The sequence below is a fragment of the Xenopus laevis genome, chromosome 1S, assembly GCF_017654675.1.
Source record: "Xenopus laevis strain J_2021 chromosome 1S, Xenopus_laevis_v10.1, whole genome shotgun sequence".
NCBI classification, from domain to species: domain Eukaryota; kingdom Metazoa; phylum Chordata; class Amphibia; order Anura; family Pipidae; genus Xenopus; species Xenopus laevis.
This window is the reverse complement of record NC_054372.1, coordinates 79,109,631-79,127,458: the sequence shown is the minus strand read 5'-3', so window position 1 is coordinate 79,127,458 and position 17,828 is coordinate 79,109,631. Positions and strand designations below refer to the sequence as shown.

The 17,828-nt window shown below is 40.0% G+C and overlaps 1 protein-coding gene across 3 annotated transcripts in view; it reads left to right on the top strand.

Moving 5' to 3' along the window:
* Window positions 1–17,828, top strand: part of uhrf1.S (ubiquitin-like with PHD and ring finger domains 1 S homeolog) — a 151,492-nt gene that overhangs the window by 48,349 nt on the left and 85,315 nt on the right. For all 3 annotated transcript variants that reach the window (XM_018236363.2, XM_041574997.1, NM_001135764.1), the window contains 6 exon segments: window positions 4,996–5,238; window positions 5,313–5,473; window positions 6,096–6,311; window positions 7,046–7,152; window positions 7,244–7,430; window positions 11,990–12,113. In XM_018236363.2, coding sequence (XP_018091852.1) covers window positions 4,996–5,238; window positions 5,313–5,473; window positions 6,096–6,311; window positions 7,046–7,152; window positions 7,244–7,430; window positions 11,990–12,113 — 1,038 coding nt within the window.

Below are 17,828 nucleotides of genomic sequence, written 5' to 3'. Positions count from 1 at the left end.
CTTGGTGTTCCTTTTTTGTCTCCATGTATGATATTGGGACTTAGTAGACATTTCTACATTTTTTTCACATATTTAAATGTCATATTTTGGGTTTTTGTTTATCTATATGGTATAATTCTGTGGGGTTGATTTACATGTTTATATCAATGGGCCAAGTAATTTTTACCACTGGGGGCATATGAGTATCACGCTAGCATATATTACTTAGATCCACATAGTTGTATGGGGTCGAATTCTATAGAAGAGTAATTAAAGATTTTTTTGACACCTAAATTAGGGTGATAAAATGATATAGGGAATCCATGATATGAATTTGTTGCACTGTTAAAGGGGTTCGTTACACAAACATGATACACATTTAATTTGTATACACACATCAGCTGTGCAGTTACGGACACCCGGAAGAGCAGGAAGGTGTCTGTGTTTGTCCGCTTATTGAAATAGCCACAATAGACAGTTACACCCACATGGGGTTAAAACTAGAAGAGTGTATAACACACACTATAGTGGGGTGCATAGGGGGTAGTGGCGACCCCTCGTGCTTTTGTACGGTGCTGATTTAGTTATTTAATGAACATATAAAGGGATTTGTAGCTATACATTGGTGGGTAGTGTTCTTTATTCATTTTGTAGTTGGAAGTACTAATTTACATACACGAAGGATAGAACTCCAGAGCAGGCTTGTCAACCACGCTCAATTGTTAGATGTCTTTGCAACAATGTTTAACACTGTGATAATGATGCGATAAGTGTCAACAAAGTGATACATTGAAAAATTGTATAGAAGACCGTGATTTTAGCAGTAGAAAATTTAGAGATTAACAAGCTACATATGTGGTATACATTTATATTCATTTTTTTGTATGTCATTAACGATACTTAATTAACAGTTGTGTTTTGGTGATGTCAATACGTCATATCCTATGTCTGGTTTCCCGCCAATTCTTGTATTTCGGGCATTCTCACAAACAATTTGTCACTTTGAGAAAGGCCTCGGAGGAGGCTGAAACGTTAGGCTTACATCTTTGCAATAAAACTTTTTTTATTTATTTTTTATCGAAGACCTGTGAGTGCTTTTCTGTTGGTTGTATATATGTATGTACACATTTTTATCCAATGTCTTGGATATATATTTCTGCAACATATTAAGTGGGAAATGCTTTTCACAGGGTTAAACAGAACAAAAATGGGAAGTCTTTAAAATGCTGCTTAATAAATATACTTGTCAGTATATTCCACTTGTAAGCAAGGAACGTCGTTGCAAAGCAAAAGGCGTGCTTTTAAGGCTTTCAAGTTAGCATGGACAGCTGAATCATTTATAAGATACAAGGAGGCCAATAAATCATGCAAAGAAGCTATAAGGCAATCTTTTTGAAGGGTTAATAAAGGATAAGATACTGGACTTCAGTGGATGTGATTTACTTAGACTTTGCAAAAGCATTTGATACAGTGCCACACAAAGGTTACTGGTTAAATTTAGGAATGTTTGCCTGGAACATAGTATTTGTACCTGGATAGAGAACTAGCTAAGAGTGGTGATAAATGGAACATTTTCTAATTGGACCAGTGTTGTTGGAGTACCGCAGGGCTCTGTACTAGGTCCCTTGCTTTTCCACTTGTTTATTAATGACCTGGAGGTGGGCATTGAAAGTACTGTTTCTATTTTTGCAGATGATACTAAATTGTGCAGAACTATAGGTACCATGCAGGATGCTGCCACTTTGCGGAGTGATTTGTCTAAGTTGGAAAACTGGGCAGCAAACTGGAAAATTAGGTTCAATGTTTAAATGCAAGTTATACACTAAATTGGGAGTTTCCTTAAATGAGAAGGATCTAGGGGTCTTTGTTGATAACAAGTTGTCGTATTCTAGAGAGAGGGATGAGGATGAGACTTGGAAACCGGTTGCTGGGCAATGTCCTGTTAGATTCTACTTTCCTATCGGGGTCCAATGCTGCCCTGATACTAGCCCTATGCATATTGATTCTTTAAGTGGTCACACAGTTTTACCACAGTAAAAGAGACCACAAGGGCATTTAATTACATACTAGTAGTGCACGTCATCCTGTGCTTAATAGTGTTTCTTACCCGTTCTGGGGTGCCTGAACTCTGATCCCAAGATAAAGGTGTTACACCACACACCCGGTGCATTAATGCACACCACGACGTGGTGTCAGGAAGTGTGCAGCTGGTAATTGTGTGTACTTGGCCACTGGGCCCGAGGGACTAAGGTGTTCCTCGAGTAGCTGAACCTGGGCATGCTTGGGATTTTTTCGCCAAGGTTTTCATAGTTAACCACTATCTCCCAGTGTTTAAGCACTGACCTCTTGGTATGAACACTGTACGGATTAAATTTGCTCAAATAATGCAAGTCACCTGTATTTTCTACCTGGTCATCCCCATGTTTTAACAGTTGCTCGCGGTCTAAGGACCTGGAAAAATCTATGCTTTTTTTGATCAGCATGTGTGGGTAACCCCTATCTAGGAACTTCTTGCCCATTATTTGTAGATCCTCCTTTTTGTTTCGGATCACTATCTATGCGAGCTACTCTTATCTGAGACTTGGGGAGTGAGTTCAGGAGATGCCTCGGGTGGTGACTCGTGTAGTGTAGCAACGTATTTCTATCAGTAACTTTAGTATATATCAGTGTATGTAGATTCCCATGAGATTTGTATACTTGTACATCTAAACTGATTAGTTGTGAGCTCTAGTTCAGTGTGAGTTTGATGGGCATGTTAAGTTTGTTGAGGCTTTCCACATACAATTCCAATTGCTGAGGCGTACCAGTCCAAAAAAAGAAAATATCTATATAGCGCCTGTAGAAACTGCCGTACTTTTTAAATTGGTCATAGGCATACATATGCCTCTGTTCAAAATTATACACAAATGTGTTGGCATAGGCTGGCGCTACCTCGAATTTGAAGTAATTTTTTGAGTATAAAATCTAGTAACTGCAAAGTATATTCAACCAGTGGACCAGCATAATTGGAATTGTCTGTAATCAGGTGTTTAACAGCCTCTATCCCTTCGCTATGAGGTATACAAGTGTATAGACTCTGTACATCCATCTTAACCAACAACAGTTTGTCAGTATTTAGGTTAACACTCCGAATAACATTCAAAAAGTCAGTGGTATCTTTGAGATAGCTGCTGATGGATGAAACGCAGGGTTGCAACAGGATATCTAGTATTGAGCTATATTCTCATTTAATGACCCTGTGCATGCCGAGGGTCTTTTCAAGTCCTTGTGGATTTTAGGTAACGTATATATGACAGGGAGGACAGGGTGCATTGGGACTAGATACACTCCCATCTCACTTGGTAACCAACCATGTGATATGCCTTGTTGAATTAAGGTTTTGAGTTCTCCTTTAAATTTATCTGTGAGGTCAAAGGTGAGTCTTCCATAGTTATCCGTATTGGACAATTGTGATAGCAATTCAGTCTTATAATATTCCCCGGCCTTGGTCTTCACTTTCTGCTCATTTTCCCCTAAAATATCCCGTTGGCTTCTACTTCCCAAATCAACGTTTGTTACTGCTCTAAACACAGCAACACCACTGAGGGATTATGCTAACTACAGACACGGACAGACGCCTAGTGTATGGAGGAAGCTGCGATTTCTGTCGCTACTGCTCAATTTTGTTTAATCCAACTCTGCACTGGCAACTCCTTAACCCTGTGGCTGCCAGGGGAAGCAAGAGCAGCGTGCAAAGGTGAGAGGGCTAGGGGGTGAAGGGTGGACAGACGGCGCGTAGGAAAACGGAATCCGCACAGGCAAGTCTGCAGCTTCTAGCCCTCTGGGCTTCAATAGAAATTGAAGGTGTAAAGCCGGGGAATTCGCTGCTGCTGTTTGTGCTGAGAACAAGATGAAGCCATTGTTAGAGGGGAGTAGGTGTGTATTGGGCAGGCTGGGAGCTCCGCTTGTGCAGTGAAAGCCTCAGATTATCCGCTCCCCCTTCTGCTCTGCGCTGGGCTCCTCGGCTGGGCCCATTCTTAAGGAGCAAGGATGTGCTGTCCAAGCTGATCACCCTTCTGATGCAGCACCTACAACTATTCCACGTTGAGGTGCAGCTGTTGCATGCTCTGTCAGTACAACATGAGAAAGATGCCTAGGAGGAGAAATCCAGCGCCGCACAATGGATGGTCGCCATGTGGCCTTTTCTGAACAGAAGTGGAGTTTCAATAAGTTTTTTTTCTTAATAAAGACTTTGCAATTTTAACGTTTTTTTTGTCTTGATGATTACAAAGTTTTTTAAAAATGTTTTTGATGTACTGTTCCTTTAAGTTCACTTTCTGAAATTGAAAGTGTTGCTAATGCTTGCCACAAAAGGGTAATTTATCCATATAGTGACTAGTGCTGTTCAAAATCTAATTCCTAACCACACTTAAGGGGGAACTAAAGTCTAAATTATAATAATGCTAAAAATGCTATATTTTGTATACTTAAATCTAAACATGAACTTACTGCACCAAAAGCATAATAAAACAAACTATTTTCAAAGTTGGCTGCAGGGGGGGGGCATCTTGTAACTGTTAATCTTTGCAAGACCAAGACTACACACATGCTCTGTGTGGTCTGGGCTTCTGTTGGAGGTCCAATTTAGGGATCATCCTAAATTATCAAAACGACACAAGTCAAATATCTGCCATAGAAGCAGATAAAGCAAGACTGATTAATAATCAGAATATGCAGACTGCACTGGGTCTGCAGATACAAATCTCGTACACAGTCGCTGGCTGCTCTACCGGAAAACAAACAAAGCTTCTGGGAAGAAGGTGGGGGGAATTGCCGTCTGAAGTTTGCTATCTGCAGCAGTCACAGCAACTAAATGAAGGGGGAATTTCACTGCATATAGTTAATTTATTTAAAACTGTACACACTTTATTTGAGGTTTCTTTTTTATTAAAGTATAAATGGTTTTTTTTTTATTTTTTTACATCCCCTTTAAGTAAGGATGAAATAGTTCTAACTAGACACTTTTTCCTCTTACAGATGGAGAATGGACACACGCTATTTGATTACAGTGTGGGTTTGAATGACATTGTTCAGCTGTTAGTGCGTCAGATTCCGGATTCGTTTCCCACAAAGCATAAAGAATGTGAACTTTCTGATGCTTCTGCTGGTTGTGGTTCAGGACAAAGAGATTCTGATTCTGGCAGTGGTGAGGGTGCCATGGATGTGGATGGACAGTCTATTTCCATAATTGGTGAAAATGTAGGCACTAGCCTATATAAGGTATGTTTTTAACAAATATTCTTGTAATGATGTATTTTCTTTTTTTTTGTCATTAATAGCAGTTACTTTTGCAGAAAAATGATTTAGTGGATGCTCGAGATCTAAACATGGGTGCATGGTTTGAGGCTCAAATTGTAAATGTCTCGAAGAAAGTCGGCCCTTATGGGACATTGCCTGAAGTCTCGGACACATCTGTAACTTCTGATGCCATAATTTATCATGTAAAGTATGAGGAGTAAGTACTGTTTTATTCAATGTTGGGGTTCTAAATGTCATGCCGTGGACTATCACTCTAATTAAAGATTAAGGGCTTTCTGTGCTTTTTTTTAATTTTTTTATTACATGGTATTTTCAGATTAAGTAGTGATGGGTGAATCTGACCCCATTCGCTTTGCTGAAAATTCCCTCGACAATTACTAATCCTAAGCAATATTGCACAGGGCCCTCTTTACCTCTTGTAGGGCTTTTTTTGTATGATGTATAGTTGCTTGTGTACAATGCTTAATATTGTCCTATAAATATATTTTAATAAAATTCTTAGTAAGTTAACAATTCTTATTTGGCTTATGCCACGCCAGGAATCTTTCAGTTGACACATTTTTGTCCGAAACGACATTGTTGTCCAGAAAAAAATAAATTATTGTACTATTGTGGATTTTTCTGTACCAGTTGGAAAAATGCATTACCCTAAAGCAACATATATGTTGCACTTAAGCACTTGTAGCTGGTTTTGTTTACTACACATGTAAAACCTGCAGTCAAAAGTATATTCAAACGAAATTAAACTAAAATGTGTAGAAATGAGTTTTCTATAAAATATTGCTTGTTTAACTTATGTAGTATCTTTCCTATCTTAGTTATCCTGAAAATGGAGTCGTGCAGTTGACTTGTAAGGATGTGAGGTTGCGGGCACGTACCACACTACCATGGCATGAGATCAAAGTGGGTCAAGTGGTAATGGTAAACTATAATCCAGATGAGCCAAAGGAGAGAGGATACTGGTATGATGCAGAAATACTGAGGAAACATGAGAGTAAAAAAATTAAAGAAATTTATGCCAAGGTGTTACTTGGGTGAGTGTTTTAGGCACTTCAATCTAGACTTTGTACCCTGCTGGTAAGCTACAGATATGCCAAAATAGTAGCAAGCCTCCTGTGTACAAGTGCTGTCACAGATGTTAAACTATTCCCTGAGGGCCTCCAACTGTCATGTAATTTTGGTATTCCAGCATTTAAAAACTCCAGTCTACATTTTGGTGGCTTTCCCATGGGCTCCATGTACTTTGTCTCAATCTAGATTGCAATGCAATATCCGGATCATATTGGCTGGCAATCACAAAAATAGATGATGCTTCGGATGCTGTGCACCACCCCCCCCCCACACAATCATAAAATGTTATTTTGTAAGTTGCCCTGATCCTGGCAGCTTCTTGTAAAACTATATACGTTTAATGTATGCATTACTGTGTCAAAACGGAATGTGAGGATCTCCAAAAATGCGAAAACAAATGTACATTTGTTTTCACATTTTTGGAGATCCTCACATTCCGTTTTGACACAGTAATTTTGATTTTGCACCTTGGGACTGAGGTGAACTGTGTGTTTTTCTCCATTCTTTACTTTATTTGGTATTTTTTTGATTTAAATATTTATTTATTTACTTAAGTGGTACCACATTTATTCATTTTGATGTGGCAGCAGCACAAACCTTGTTTCTATATGTATGCATTACTGCCTAAAATCAATGTCAAGTCTTTTAGCTTTTTTTTTTTTCCCTCCATTTACTAATGTTTAGTGGCTTATTTTAGGGATGCTGGTGACTCATTAAATGACTGTAGAATAAGATTTGTCAATGAAATTTACAAAATAGAAGAGCCGGGATCTACATATCTTAACACTGAGAGCCCTCAAAAACGTGAGTAAATTACTGGCTTGGTCTAAGTTTTATAATCCTGCGATTTGTACTGTTCTTGAAATGGCTAAACGTAACTGTTTTTTCGTTTCAGGTCAGAATGGTCCAGAATGTAAACACTGTAAGGACAACCCAAAGAGAGCCTGCAGGATGTGTGCATGTTGTATTTGTGGGGGCAAACAGGACCCAGAGAAGCAACTACTTTGTGATGAGTGTGACCTGGCATTCCACATTTATTGCCTTAAACCCCCATTGTCTGTCATACCTCAAGATGAAGACTGGTAGGTATTGCTGTGATGTTATATAAGGAATGCATTGTGTGGACATAATTCCTGGCTGTTTTAATGCAGTGGTACAGATGAAGACAATTTGGTTTGTTTGTTTGACACGGAATAACTAAACCCAGATATCCCACTTATCACATTTAACACAGAAAACTGTCACTGCATTACATATTAAAGTGTTCACCATTGTGAACAATGGTGCTTTGGTATGCTAATGAAAAGGTTAAATGCATTAAATGAGTTTAGATAAATTTTTCTTCAGTTAATCCCGAGTCATGACTCGATTAACACACAAATCCATGTGGCTTCATCTGTAGCTGTTAGTGTATTAAACAAACTAACCTTGATTAACTCCACAAAAATGTGTATTGTAACGGAAGAAAAAGTTAAGATACCCTACCCCCTAATAGCTAGTTTTACCCACTGCAATGGCTGAAATAACTGCCGTGATGCACTTTTTATAGTCATCTACCAGTCTGACATCGGTCTGAGGAAAGTTTGCCCCCACTCCTCAATGCAGAATTCTTTCAGATCTTTGAGGGTTTTCAGCCTGTTTCAAATCACTCCACAGCATCTCAGTGGGATTAAGATTTGGGCTCTGACTCTACCACTCCAGGACTCCTCTTAGTTTTCAGCCAGTGAACTTGTATGTTTTGGGTCCTTGTTGTATTGCAGGGTCCAGTTAAGCTTCAGTTTTCTTAGATGGTTTGACATGTACCTCAAGCGCCCTCTGGTACATGGTAGAATTCATGGTGGATTCTCTGATGGTGAGCTGGGCAGGTCCTGCTGCATGCAGCAAAGCATCCCCAAACCATGACATTTTCACCTCCATGTTTCACAGTTGATATGAGGTTCTTTTCCTGCAATGCTATATTTGGTTTATGCCAAAGATATTCTCTGTTCTGGTGTCCAATAATTTAAGCTTAGACTCATCTGTCCAAATAACATTATTCAAAAAGTCCTGGTCTTGGCAAACTTCAGTCTGCCTTTATGTTGGATAGCAAAGGTTTCCTCCTTGCACACCTTCCATGCAAGTTAAAATTGTGCAGTCTTTCTAATTCTAGAGGCATGCACTTTCACATCAACAGTAGCAAGAGCCTGCTGTAGGTCCTGTGAGGTAATTTTAGGGTTTTTGGAGACTTGTTTTAGTATCTTGTGGTCTGCTCTCAGGGTGAACTTGCTTGGATGGTGAGACCTGGGCATGTTGGCATGTTTTTGTAAAGTGGGATGGCAGATTTAAATTTTTTTTTTTTTTTTTTTTTTATAGATCTTTTTAAATCCCTTACCAGACAGATAAGCTGCTACAATCCTTTCTGAAGGCCTCCAACAGCTCTTTTGATCTCACCATGGTGTTCACGCACCTCAACAGTCAAGAGCACACCAAACTAAATGTTTGATGTTTAGGGCAAACCTCCTTCAAAATGCTAAACAATGTTCTAATCATGTGCACATGATGTGATACACTTGTGTGTGATTTGAGCCATTTTAAGTGGGAATAAAGTGGGGGTGTCCTAATTTATTCCTCACAGAATTTGCATTTTTGTAGAATTACATTTTACAGAAGATTTTTGATGACCAGACATAGATGCTATGGCGTCCGCTCAAAATTGGAATTGCAGCCAGTTTTTCTCAACACTCCCATGTGTGGCAGGGAGGTGGACAGTTTGAGACAAAGTTGGTCAGAAGGTCTAATTTATGTCTATTCCCCCATCTCCATTAATCTGGAGAGTATTCAAAAAATTTGAATACAGCAGAGCAATATTTCCTTTCTGGCCAAGAAGACCCTCGTTTCCTCTGCTTCTCCAACTAGCCCTAGCAGATAGTGGTGATTCCATACTACCCATGTTGGCTAGTCCAATGTTCTCTTTAGAACCAAGGGAAGAATCTTTGGCCTGGAGACTGAGAAGTAAACTTAAGAATTTGAATTTGAAAGATAGATCACCAGAAATAATGACTTTTTCCAATGACTTTCTATTTTCTATGTGTGACCGTTTTTCTAATATTAAAGTGGTCTTTTTTCACCTTCGGAAGCAGCCCTGGGAGGAGGGGGGGCCACCAACCATGTAACCTATTCTAAATGGATACATTTAGTTGATACATTTCTTAGCTTTGTCCCTGCTGAACAGAATCCCTGCGCTTCATTACAGGCAGCTGTTAGACTTGATACAATAGTTACTAATACTCAAGAGATGCTGCTGAGAAATGTATCAACTAAATCAGGGGTAGGCAACCCGCGGCTCTTCATTTTGCTTGTCATGTCGTCTATACAGCCCTCGCACCCAGGCAAGACCGAGCTGCAGCAAGATGATTCATCATGATCCTTACCACGGTCGCACACAAGAAAAGAGAGAAGCCTCCAGAGTCCAGCTGCAGCAGGTGCGAGGGCTATAGAAGTGGATGTGATGCATATTTTAATGACGTCTATAGCCGTCGCCTTTAAACAGATGAGAACACTAGCATTTAATAGGGCTATTCGGTATGTTTTGCGGCTCCATACTATTTTTGTTTAGTGGAAGAGGGCAAAATGGCTCTTTTGATAGTAAAGGTTGCTGACCCCTGAACTAAATGTTGCAAAATTGTAACAATTTGGAGTCTGCACCTGAATTACTGAGCTGCCAGACTCAAACTCCAGAGACAGGAACATTCAACTTTATTATATTTTGGAAAAACAGTAAGAAATAAATGATGGAAAGTAATTGAAAAAAGTCTATTTCTGGGGAACAATCTAAAAACTGAATTAGTGTTTGGAAGGTGAACTACCCCTTTAAGTAAAAAGCATGATCCGTATGGGTCCTCAATTGATGGTTGAAATTTTTGTTCAGGGTTTGAAAAGAAGTTGAAATAAGTACTTAAAGGTCAAGTTTCTGATATCTCGGCTCTTACAGGGAAGAACTGGGCAATGGATCTTTTAGTACAAAGGTCCTTTAATGCTGTATCAAGGGTAAGGTCGTTCAGAAGAAATATGTTGCCACTCTGGGATTTTACCCTTTGTGCCAACTGTCTTGACCTAGCCTCCTTTCGAACCTTAAGTGGAAGTCTCATGGATTCTTACGCTTAAAGGGATCCTGTCATCAGAAAAATGTGTATTTTTTTCAAAATGAATCATTTAATAGTGCTGCTCCAGCAAAATTCTGCACTGAAATCCATTTCTCAAGATCAATCAGATTTTTTTATATTCAATTTTGAAATCTGACATAGGGCTAGACATTTTGTCAATTTCCCCAGCTGCCCCTGGTCATGTGACTTGTGCCTGCACTTTAGGAGAGATGCTTTCTGGCAGGCTGCTGGTTTTTCCTTCTCAATGTAACTGTGTCTCAGTGGGACATGGGTTTTTACTATTGAGTGCTGTTTTTAGATCTACCAGGCAGCTGTTATCTTGTGTTAGGGAGATGTTCTCTGGTTACCTTCCCATTGTTCTTTTGTTTGGCTGCTGGGGGGGAAGGGTGTGGGGGATGATATCACTCCAACTTGCAGCAAAGTGATTGAAGTTTATCGCACAAGTCACATGACTTGGGGCAGCTGGGAAATTGACAATATGTCTAGCCCCATGTCAGATTTCAAAACTGAATATAAAAAAATCTGTTTGCTCTTTTGAGAAATGGATTTCAGTGCAGAATTTTGCTGGAGCAGCACTGTTAAATGATTGATTTTGAAAGTTTTTTTTTTTTTCCCCATGACAGTATCCCTTTAAGGTGATACTCTTGGTAGCAGTCACATCTGCCTGTCGAGTGGGGGAGTTATCTGCTTTAGCAGCATCAGAACCTTATACAGCAATTTAGTTGTACTAAAACCAGCTTTTAGATTCCATTCAAAAGTTTTTTTTTTTTAGTTTCATTTGAATTGGGAAGTTACTCTTCCTTTTTGTCCAGATCCCAAAACTGAAGGAATTGCAGTGGCATATGCAAGATCTGCTGAGCGCAAATAGTCTATCTGGAAAGAACAATGAAAACTCTGAGCTCTTGGATTGTGGCTGCTATAGCAAATGTATAATACAGATGGTCCAAACGGAGTTAAAAGCCCATTCTACACGAGCATTATCATGTTCCTGGGCGATGGCAATGAAAGTCTCACTGGAGGCAAGATGGTCCTCCTTTACTTTTGACACTATAAATTGGATATTTTTGCTTCTCTGGAAGCAAGAATTGGTAGAAAAGTCAGTTGTGCTATCCTGAAAGCATTTTCTGTTTTTACTTGCAATCTTGGTCCCCTCCCTTTATTGAAGCTCTGGGAATTCCCATTGGTGAATACCTGCCATGGGAGACTAGGGAAAAAAGGAAATTTCCTTATGGTAATTTGTTTTCTGGTCAGCATTCACAAACATTGTTCCCACCCTAAGTGAGGCGGGGCTAAAAATTTTAGCAGATTAGTGGGAGGTCATGTCTATTGGTCCAGAGGGGAGATTAACCCATTGGTGAATGCTGCCATGGTAGGTAACTAGGAAACAGTACCGTAAGTAGGTAAACATTTTCTGTTTACTTTGGGGGTTTGTCTATTAAGCCAAGACCGTATGACCTTTAAAGGTCTCCCATTAATTTGTACTACCGTACACTTAACAGGTACTGCCCAGACTGCAGAAATGATGCAAGTGAAGTGGTTTTAGCTGGTGAGAAGTTGAAAGAAAGCAAAAAGAAAGCCAGAATGGCATCTGCTAACTCCTCATCGCAGAGAGATTGGGGCAAGGTAAGCATACTCTTATGGAATTTTAACTCTTGAGCAGTCATACTAGTACATTAATGAACTTTTTTAACTTTTTCTTGGGGGTGTAGGATACCCTGTTTAAAGAGCTACTGACATCAGAAATTAAACATTTTCCTAATTGTTTTTTGAAAGCAACTTTGCCATAAATGATTTGCACAATGCTTTTACATTACCCATCTGATGCTCCATGTGCCTGTATGAGGGGGCTGCCATATTTGTGCAGCAGGAGTCAGTTGGCATTAGAAACTTTAACTGACCGGCTGAGATGGGACAGTCAGTTTGGCAAAACAAGTTGGGTTTAGAAACTCCAACTAATTGCTTACAAAAACAAACCTCTTTGCAAAAAACGATCAGCATTACCTATTGGTAACTTTTAATGTACATTCATATTTTAAAAAGTAGTTTCCCTCGCGTCCCTACAGGCAGCACTTAACGACAGAGCAGCTCTCCTCCCTTTTAGCCTGCACCAATTAGAAGTGGCTCCTCCCCTATAAAACTCCCAGCAACCCCCAAGCTCTTCAGTGTTTTTCCTACCTAGGAAGGATCCAGACCGCACCAAGGACGACGGAGAAAAATCCGAAACAACTCTGGCTATGCCTCTTGGAGTGAGGTGACATGACTGTCCAGCGGTGAGGGATTGCCAAAAAATAACCCAGCTACAAAGTGCCCCGGCCCGCTTGAGGGTGTTGCACCACCTGCTGTTTTCCCTCACTGCAAAGTCCCTCTCAGCAGGTCTCATGCCCTACTTCCACCAAAGCTTCTGGAAGGGCCTGAGTGGAGTAGTAATGGAGCACTTTGTTTGCCACATGTTTTTTTTTTTTTTTTGTCACAAAAATTGACTGGTGTCTTGGCTGCGTAGTTCTTTGATGCAAATTGACTCGCAGGTGTAATTCCGTATCGGCGTAAAAAAATGGGTGCGAAAATGGACGCATCAGCGTCCCTTTCTGTGCTATTTTTGGCACAAAATTGTTGCATGCACTCCACTCCTGGATACAACAGAGCTGGGTCCATACATGCTGTCCTGCTTCTCCACTGGTAAGACTTTGCCACTTTATGTAACTAAAGCTGTATTAAGCAACTTATTGAGTAATTTGTTTTAGATTGTTTTAGATATGGCTGACCAAACTCCAGAGAAGGCTGATGCGGCAAAGAGTAAAGACAAGCAAAGATCAAAAGATCTGCCTTAGAAAAAAGCATATGAAGGATTTTAAGAAACGGCACCCTGGAAATTGTGCAGGCTGCAGCGCAGTGGTTTTTTTTTTTTTGAAAATGAAAAACTATGCAAACCTTGTGCTGAAAAAAGTCCTGTGCCTTATATGCAAGATTGTTACCTGGATGAAAGGAGCTATGTAAGAAACTTTTGATTATTTTAATATTCACATAATAAAGGGACATCCATAGTAGCGGAATCAGTCTTTGAGGATGTTTCTTTAGAGGGTTCAGCAGATAAAGGTCCCGCAAAAGAAAATGTCATCAGAATCAGAGGAAGATGAAGTACCTGAAACAGGAATTTTTCCTAATCAAACCTTTTTTATTGGCAGTTAGATACCATGGGTATGAAAGAACTGCCCAAAAAGACTAGTAAAAAGACAAAAAATTAGGATGCTAGACAGTGGCCCAGGTGGTTAACAGAACCACACTACCCCTGGAAGATAGCTCAGGGCTAAATGATCCAATGGACAGGAAAGCTGAAGCAGCCCTTAGGAAGGCATATCTAGCAACCGCAGCCTCATTCAAACCAGCAATTGCAGCAGGCTCGGTTGCCAGATCCCAAAAAATCTGGATCAATCGATTACAAAAAGGATCGAAAAAGGGACATTTGAAGGAGAAAAATTTGGATCAGAATTGGATCTACTTGTTGGGAAGACATCTGATGCGAGTTAGGGGTCTTCCCCAGGATAGAAAACAGAGGAAACCATTTTTTCATACACAAGGTCCATTGTACAAAACAAGATGACAAGGAAGAGGCATCAGATCCAGTAGGGATACATTTTCCTCTTACAGGGGAAAACAGAGGCAGAGGACATCCAGGCTACAACCAAAGATCTTTTTCCTCCTGACGCCAGGCCAGTAGGGGGCAGACTAAAGAACTTTGTATCTGCTTGGGAAAAAATAACAAACAAGTGGGTCCTTCAAAAAATCCAGAATGGTTACTTTTATTGCCAAACCACAAAACAAGTACAAGTTGACCCCAAGACCAGTTGTCAGACAAGTCCTCTCAGAAGCCATTCTAGAATTTAAAAATCAGGGCGTACTCATTCCAGTCCCCTCCAGTGGAAAATGTTGTAGGGGTATATTCTCTTATGTTCCTTTTTCCCAAACCAGACAGAACATATCGAACCATTCTAGATTTAAGGTTCCTAAACCAGTTCATAGAAAAGAGAAATTCAAAATGGAAACAATCCGCTCAGTAATAGCATCATTGCCTCCAGGAGACTACATGGTCACACTGGACTTACAAAATGCCTACCTGCATGTTCCAATAAGACCCTGTCGTCAAAAATATCTGAGTAGCCATAGTAGACCATTCAGTGGAACATCTTCAGTTTACAGCACTCCCATTTGGCATATCAAGCGCTCCCCTAGTTTTTACAAAAATCTTCGTAGTGGTCGCAGCTTTTTTTAAGGGAAATATCGATGGCAATCATAGACTGTCTAATAAAGGCAAGATCCCCTTCCATTTTAAAAGAACATCTTTCTTTTATTCTACATACCCTACAGTCCCAAGGCTGGGTTGTAAACTGGGAAAAGTCAGTAATCTTTTCAACTCAAATTATTTTTAGGAATGTGGCTAGATACCAAAATAGGCAATATTTTTTTTTTTTACCAGAAGAAAAATGTGAAAAGATAATTCAGAAAGTATCCCTGCTTACTCAAAGATCTACAGTAAGACAAATTTAGGAAACCCTAGGTCTTTTTACTTCATCAATAGAGGCGGTTCCTTGGGCCAAAGCCCATGCAAAATCACTACAAAACTTCTTGATCCAAAATTGGAATCCGCAGGAAGATTCATTGAACTGACATGTAGTCCTTCCAGTTCAAGTAAGTCTCTCAAATGGTGGCTGTTGCCACAAAACCTTCAAAAAAGAACCAACTTGTTTCCAAAACAGGTTAAGATAATTACCATGGATGCAAGCAATTGGGGTTGGGGAGTCCATTTAGATGGCTGCTACAGATGAGGTCATTGGGGTCGAAAATTTTGCCAACCTTCAAATCTTCTGGAAGCTCCTAGAAGCAGTCTGGAGGTCAATTCTGGCCTTCAAGGATTCCATAAGAGGCCACTCGGTAAGAATCCACACAGACAACATAGCAACAGTATACTACTTGAATCACCAGGGAGGCTCAAAAAGCCAAGCCCTTTTAGAATTGTCAGCAAAAATATGTTCTTGGTCAGAAGAATTAACAGCACGACATTTAAGAGGCTACACAAATACAATAAGCAGATTGTCGCCAGGAAATTTCACCAACAGAATTGAGTTTAAATCCAGAGGTGTTTTCTCAGATCTTTGGGGGATTCCAGAAATCGACCTTATGGCCACGAGAAATCAACAAAGTGAAAAGTTTTCCCTAAAAACAAACCAGTGAAAAATTGCAGTGGATGCCCTGATGAAACTGTGGAATTTCAAACTGGCATACATTTTCCCTCCCCTTGCAAAAATTGCGAGGGTAATCAAAAAGATCAGACAAGATCGGGCAACATTAATTGTAATTGCACCAGCCTGGCCAAGAAGTTGGTATGCGGATCTGCTACAAATGTCAACCTGTCTGTCTTGGCCTTTACCAAAAAGGAAAGATCTACTACTACAAGGGCCAGTGCTACATAAGAACCCAGATGCCTTAATGTTGATGGCCTGGAAACTGAGAGGAACATACTAAGCCAGCAAGGAATTTCATCCAAGGTAATTATCCTGCTGCAGAGCCAGAAAAGAATCACTAACACTATGTACCAGAGAATTTGAAAAAAAATTCAGTTTCTAGTGTAAGGACAGAACCATTTTCCCAAAACTGCATAACAATCCTGGATTTCCTTCAGGAATGTTTTGAAAAGAAATTGACACTAAAAACACTGAAAGTTCAGATTGCGGCCTTGGGGGGCCTACAGGGGTAAATCAGTGGCAGAGCACCCTTTAATCAAGATTCCTCAAAGCAGTCACCAAAGAAATTCAAACTTGTCCCTACTTGGGAGGTTGACGTTGTATTGAAAGCAGTGCAAAAAAAAAAACCCTTTGAACCCTTATCAAAGGCATCATTGTTCAATCTAGCAATTAAAATGGCTTTTTTTCAGTTTGCTCGGCAAGGTGAGTTTGGGAACTACAGGCTCTATCATGCAAACAGCCAACCTCAGATCCAACCTCAAGAATTAATTTAGAGGGCTGATCCCTCATTTTCACCAAAAGTTGTCATATTTCACATGAAATTCACTTTTCATCCTTTGGTCATTCTTCCAAAAACCAGAGGGAGTAAGCGCTACAATTGCTAGACGCAAAAAGATGCCTGATGTGCTACCTCCAAAGAGTCGAGCCATTTAGAGTGGCTAATCTGCTCTTTTCCTTTGCGGGTCCTAATAAAGGAAAAGCCACTTCAATCAGCCATCTCTAGATGGATAAAACAAACTATTTAACAAACTAGCCTACCAAAAGGCAGATAAAGTAGTGCCAGAGGAATTAAAGGCACATTTACTAGAGCAATGTCGACCTGGGCAGAGAGGTGTCACATTGGACCAGATCTGCAAAGCAGCTTCGTGGTCAAGCTGTAGGACTTTGGCAAAACACCACAGGCTGGACATTGATGCATCTAAGCAATCGGCCTTCATACTCTCGTTAAGTGCTGCCTGTAGGTACGTGAGGGAAATAAAGAATTACCGAAAATACCTTTTCCCTTAGTCCCTAAGGCCGCATATATTCCCCCCTCTTCTTTTGTACACAATATGATTATCAGCAGAAATGTTACTCACTGAAGAGCTTGGGGTTGCTGGGAGTTTTATAGGGGGAAGAGTCACTTCTAATTGGTGCAGGCTTATCCTACCTATAGGGGAGGAGAGCTTCTCTCGTTGCTGCCTTTGGGACTGAGGGAAAGAATTTTCGTTAAGTATAAATTCTTTGTGTCAGTATCACTTTAAGGGGTTGGCCTTGTGATAAATATACTTTGCCTGGTTTAGGGACCTGACACATTGGATATTTTGTAATCGGAGTGCTATTGACGGTAATATAAATTGCTATAGGTAATTTATTCAAATAACCTGTAATGTTAATGGAATCTTTACAAACGGCTGTAGTGTCGAGCTTGGTGTCATCTTTCCACAACCCCACAACGGGTTTACCAAAAAAGCATAGTGCTGCTTGAAAGTTGGGGAACCCTTTAAAAAATGTTATATGGATGTACCCTTAAACATCAGCTTTTCAAACAAGTCCTGAAAGTAGATGAAGAAAACCCAGTTAAATCAATGAAAAAGAAATGTATGTGTACTGAAAAAAAATGATGCAATAGCATGTGTCAAAAGTAAGTTAATCTGTATTCACTTGCACATGTTTAGTGCGACACCCCCCCATTCAGCTATAACTAAAACTAAATATTGCCTTAACTTGCTCACACTTGATCACTTGTGCACATCAACTTGGAGGCATTTAAGCCCGTTCCTCCATACAGAGCAGCTTCACAGGGGTTTCTTCACATGAACCCCTTCACTTTAGGCCTTTC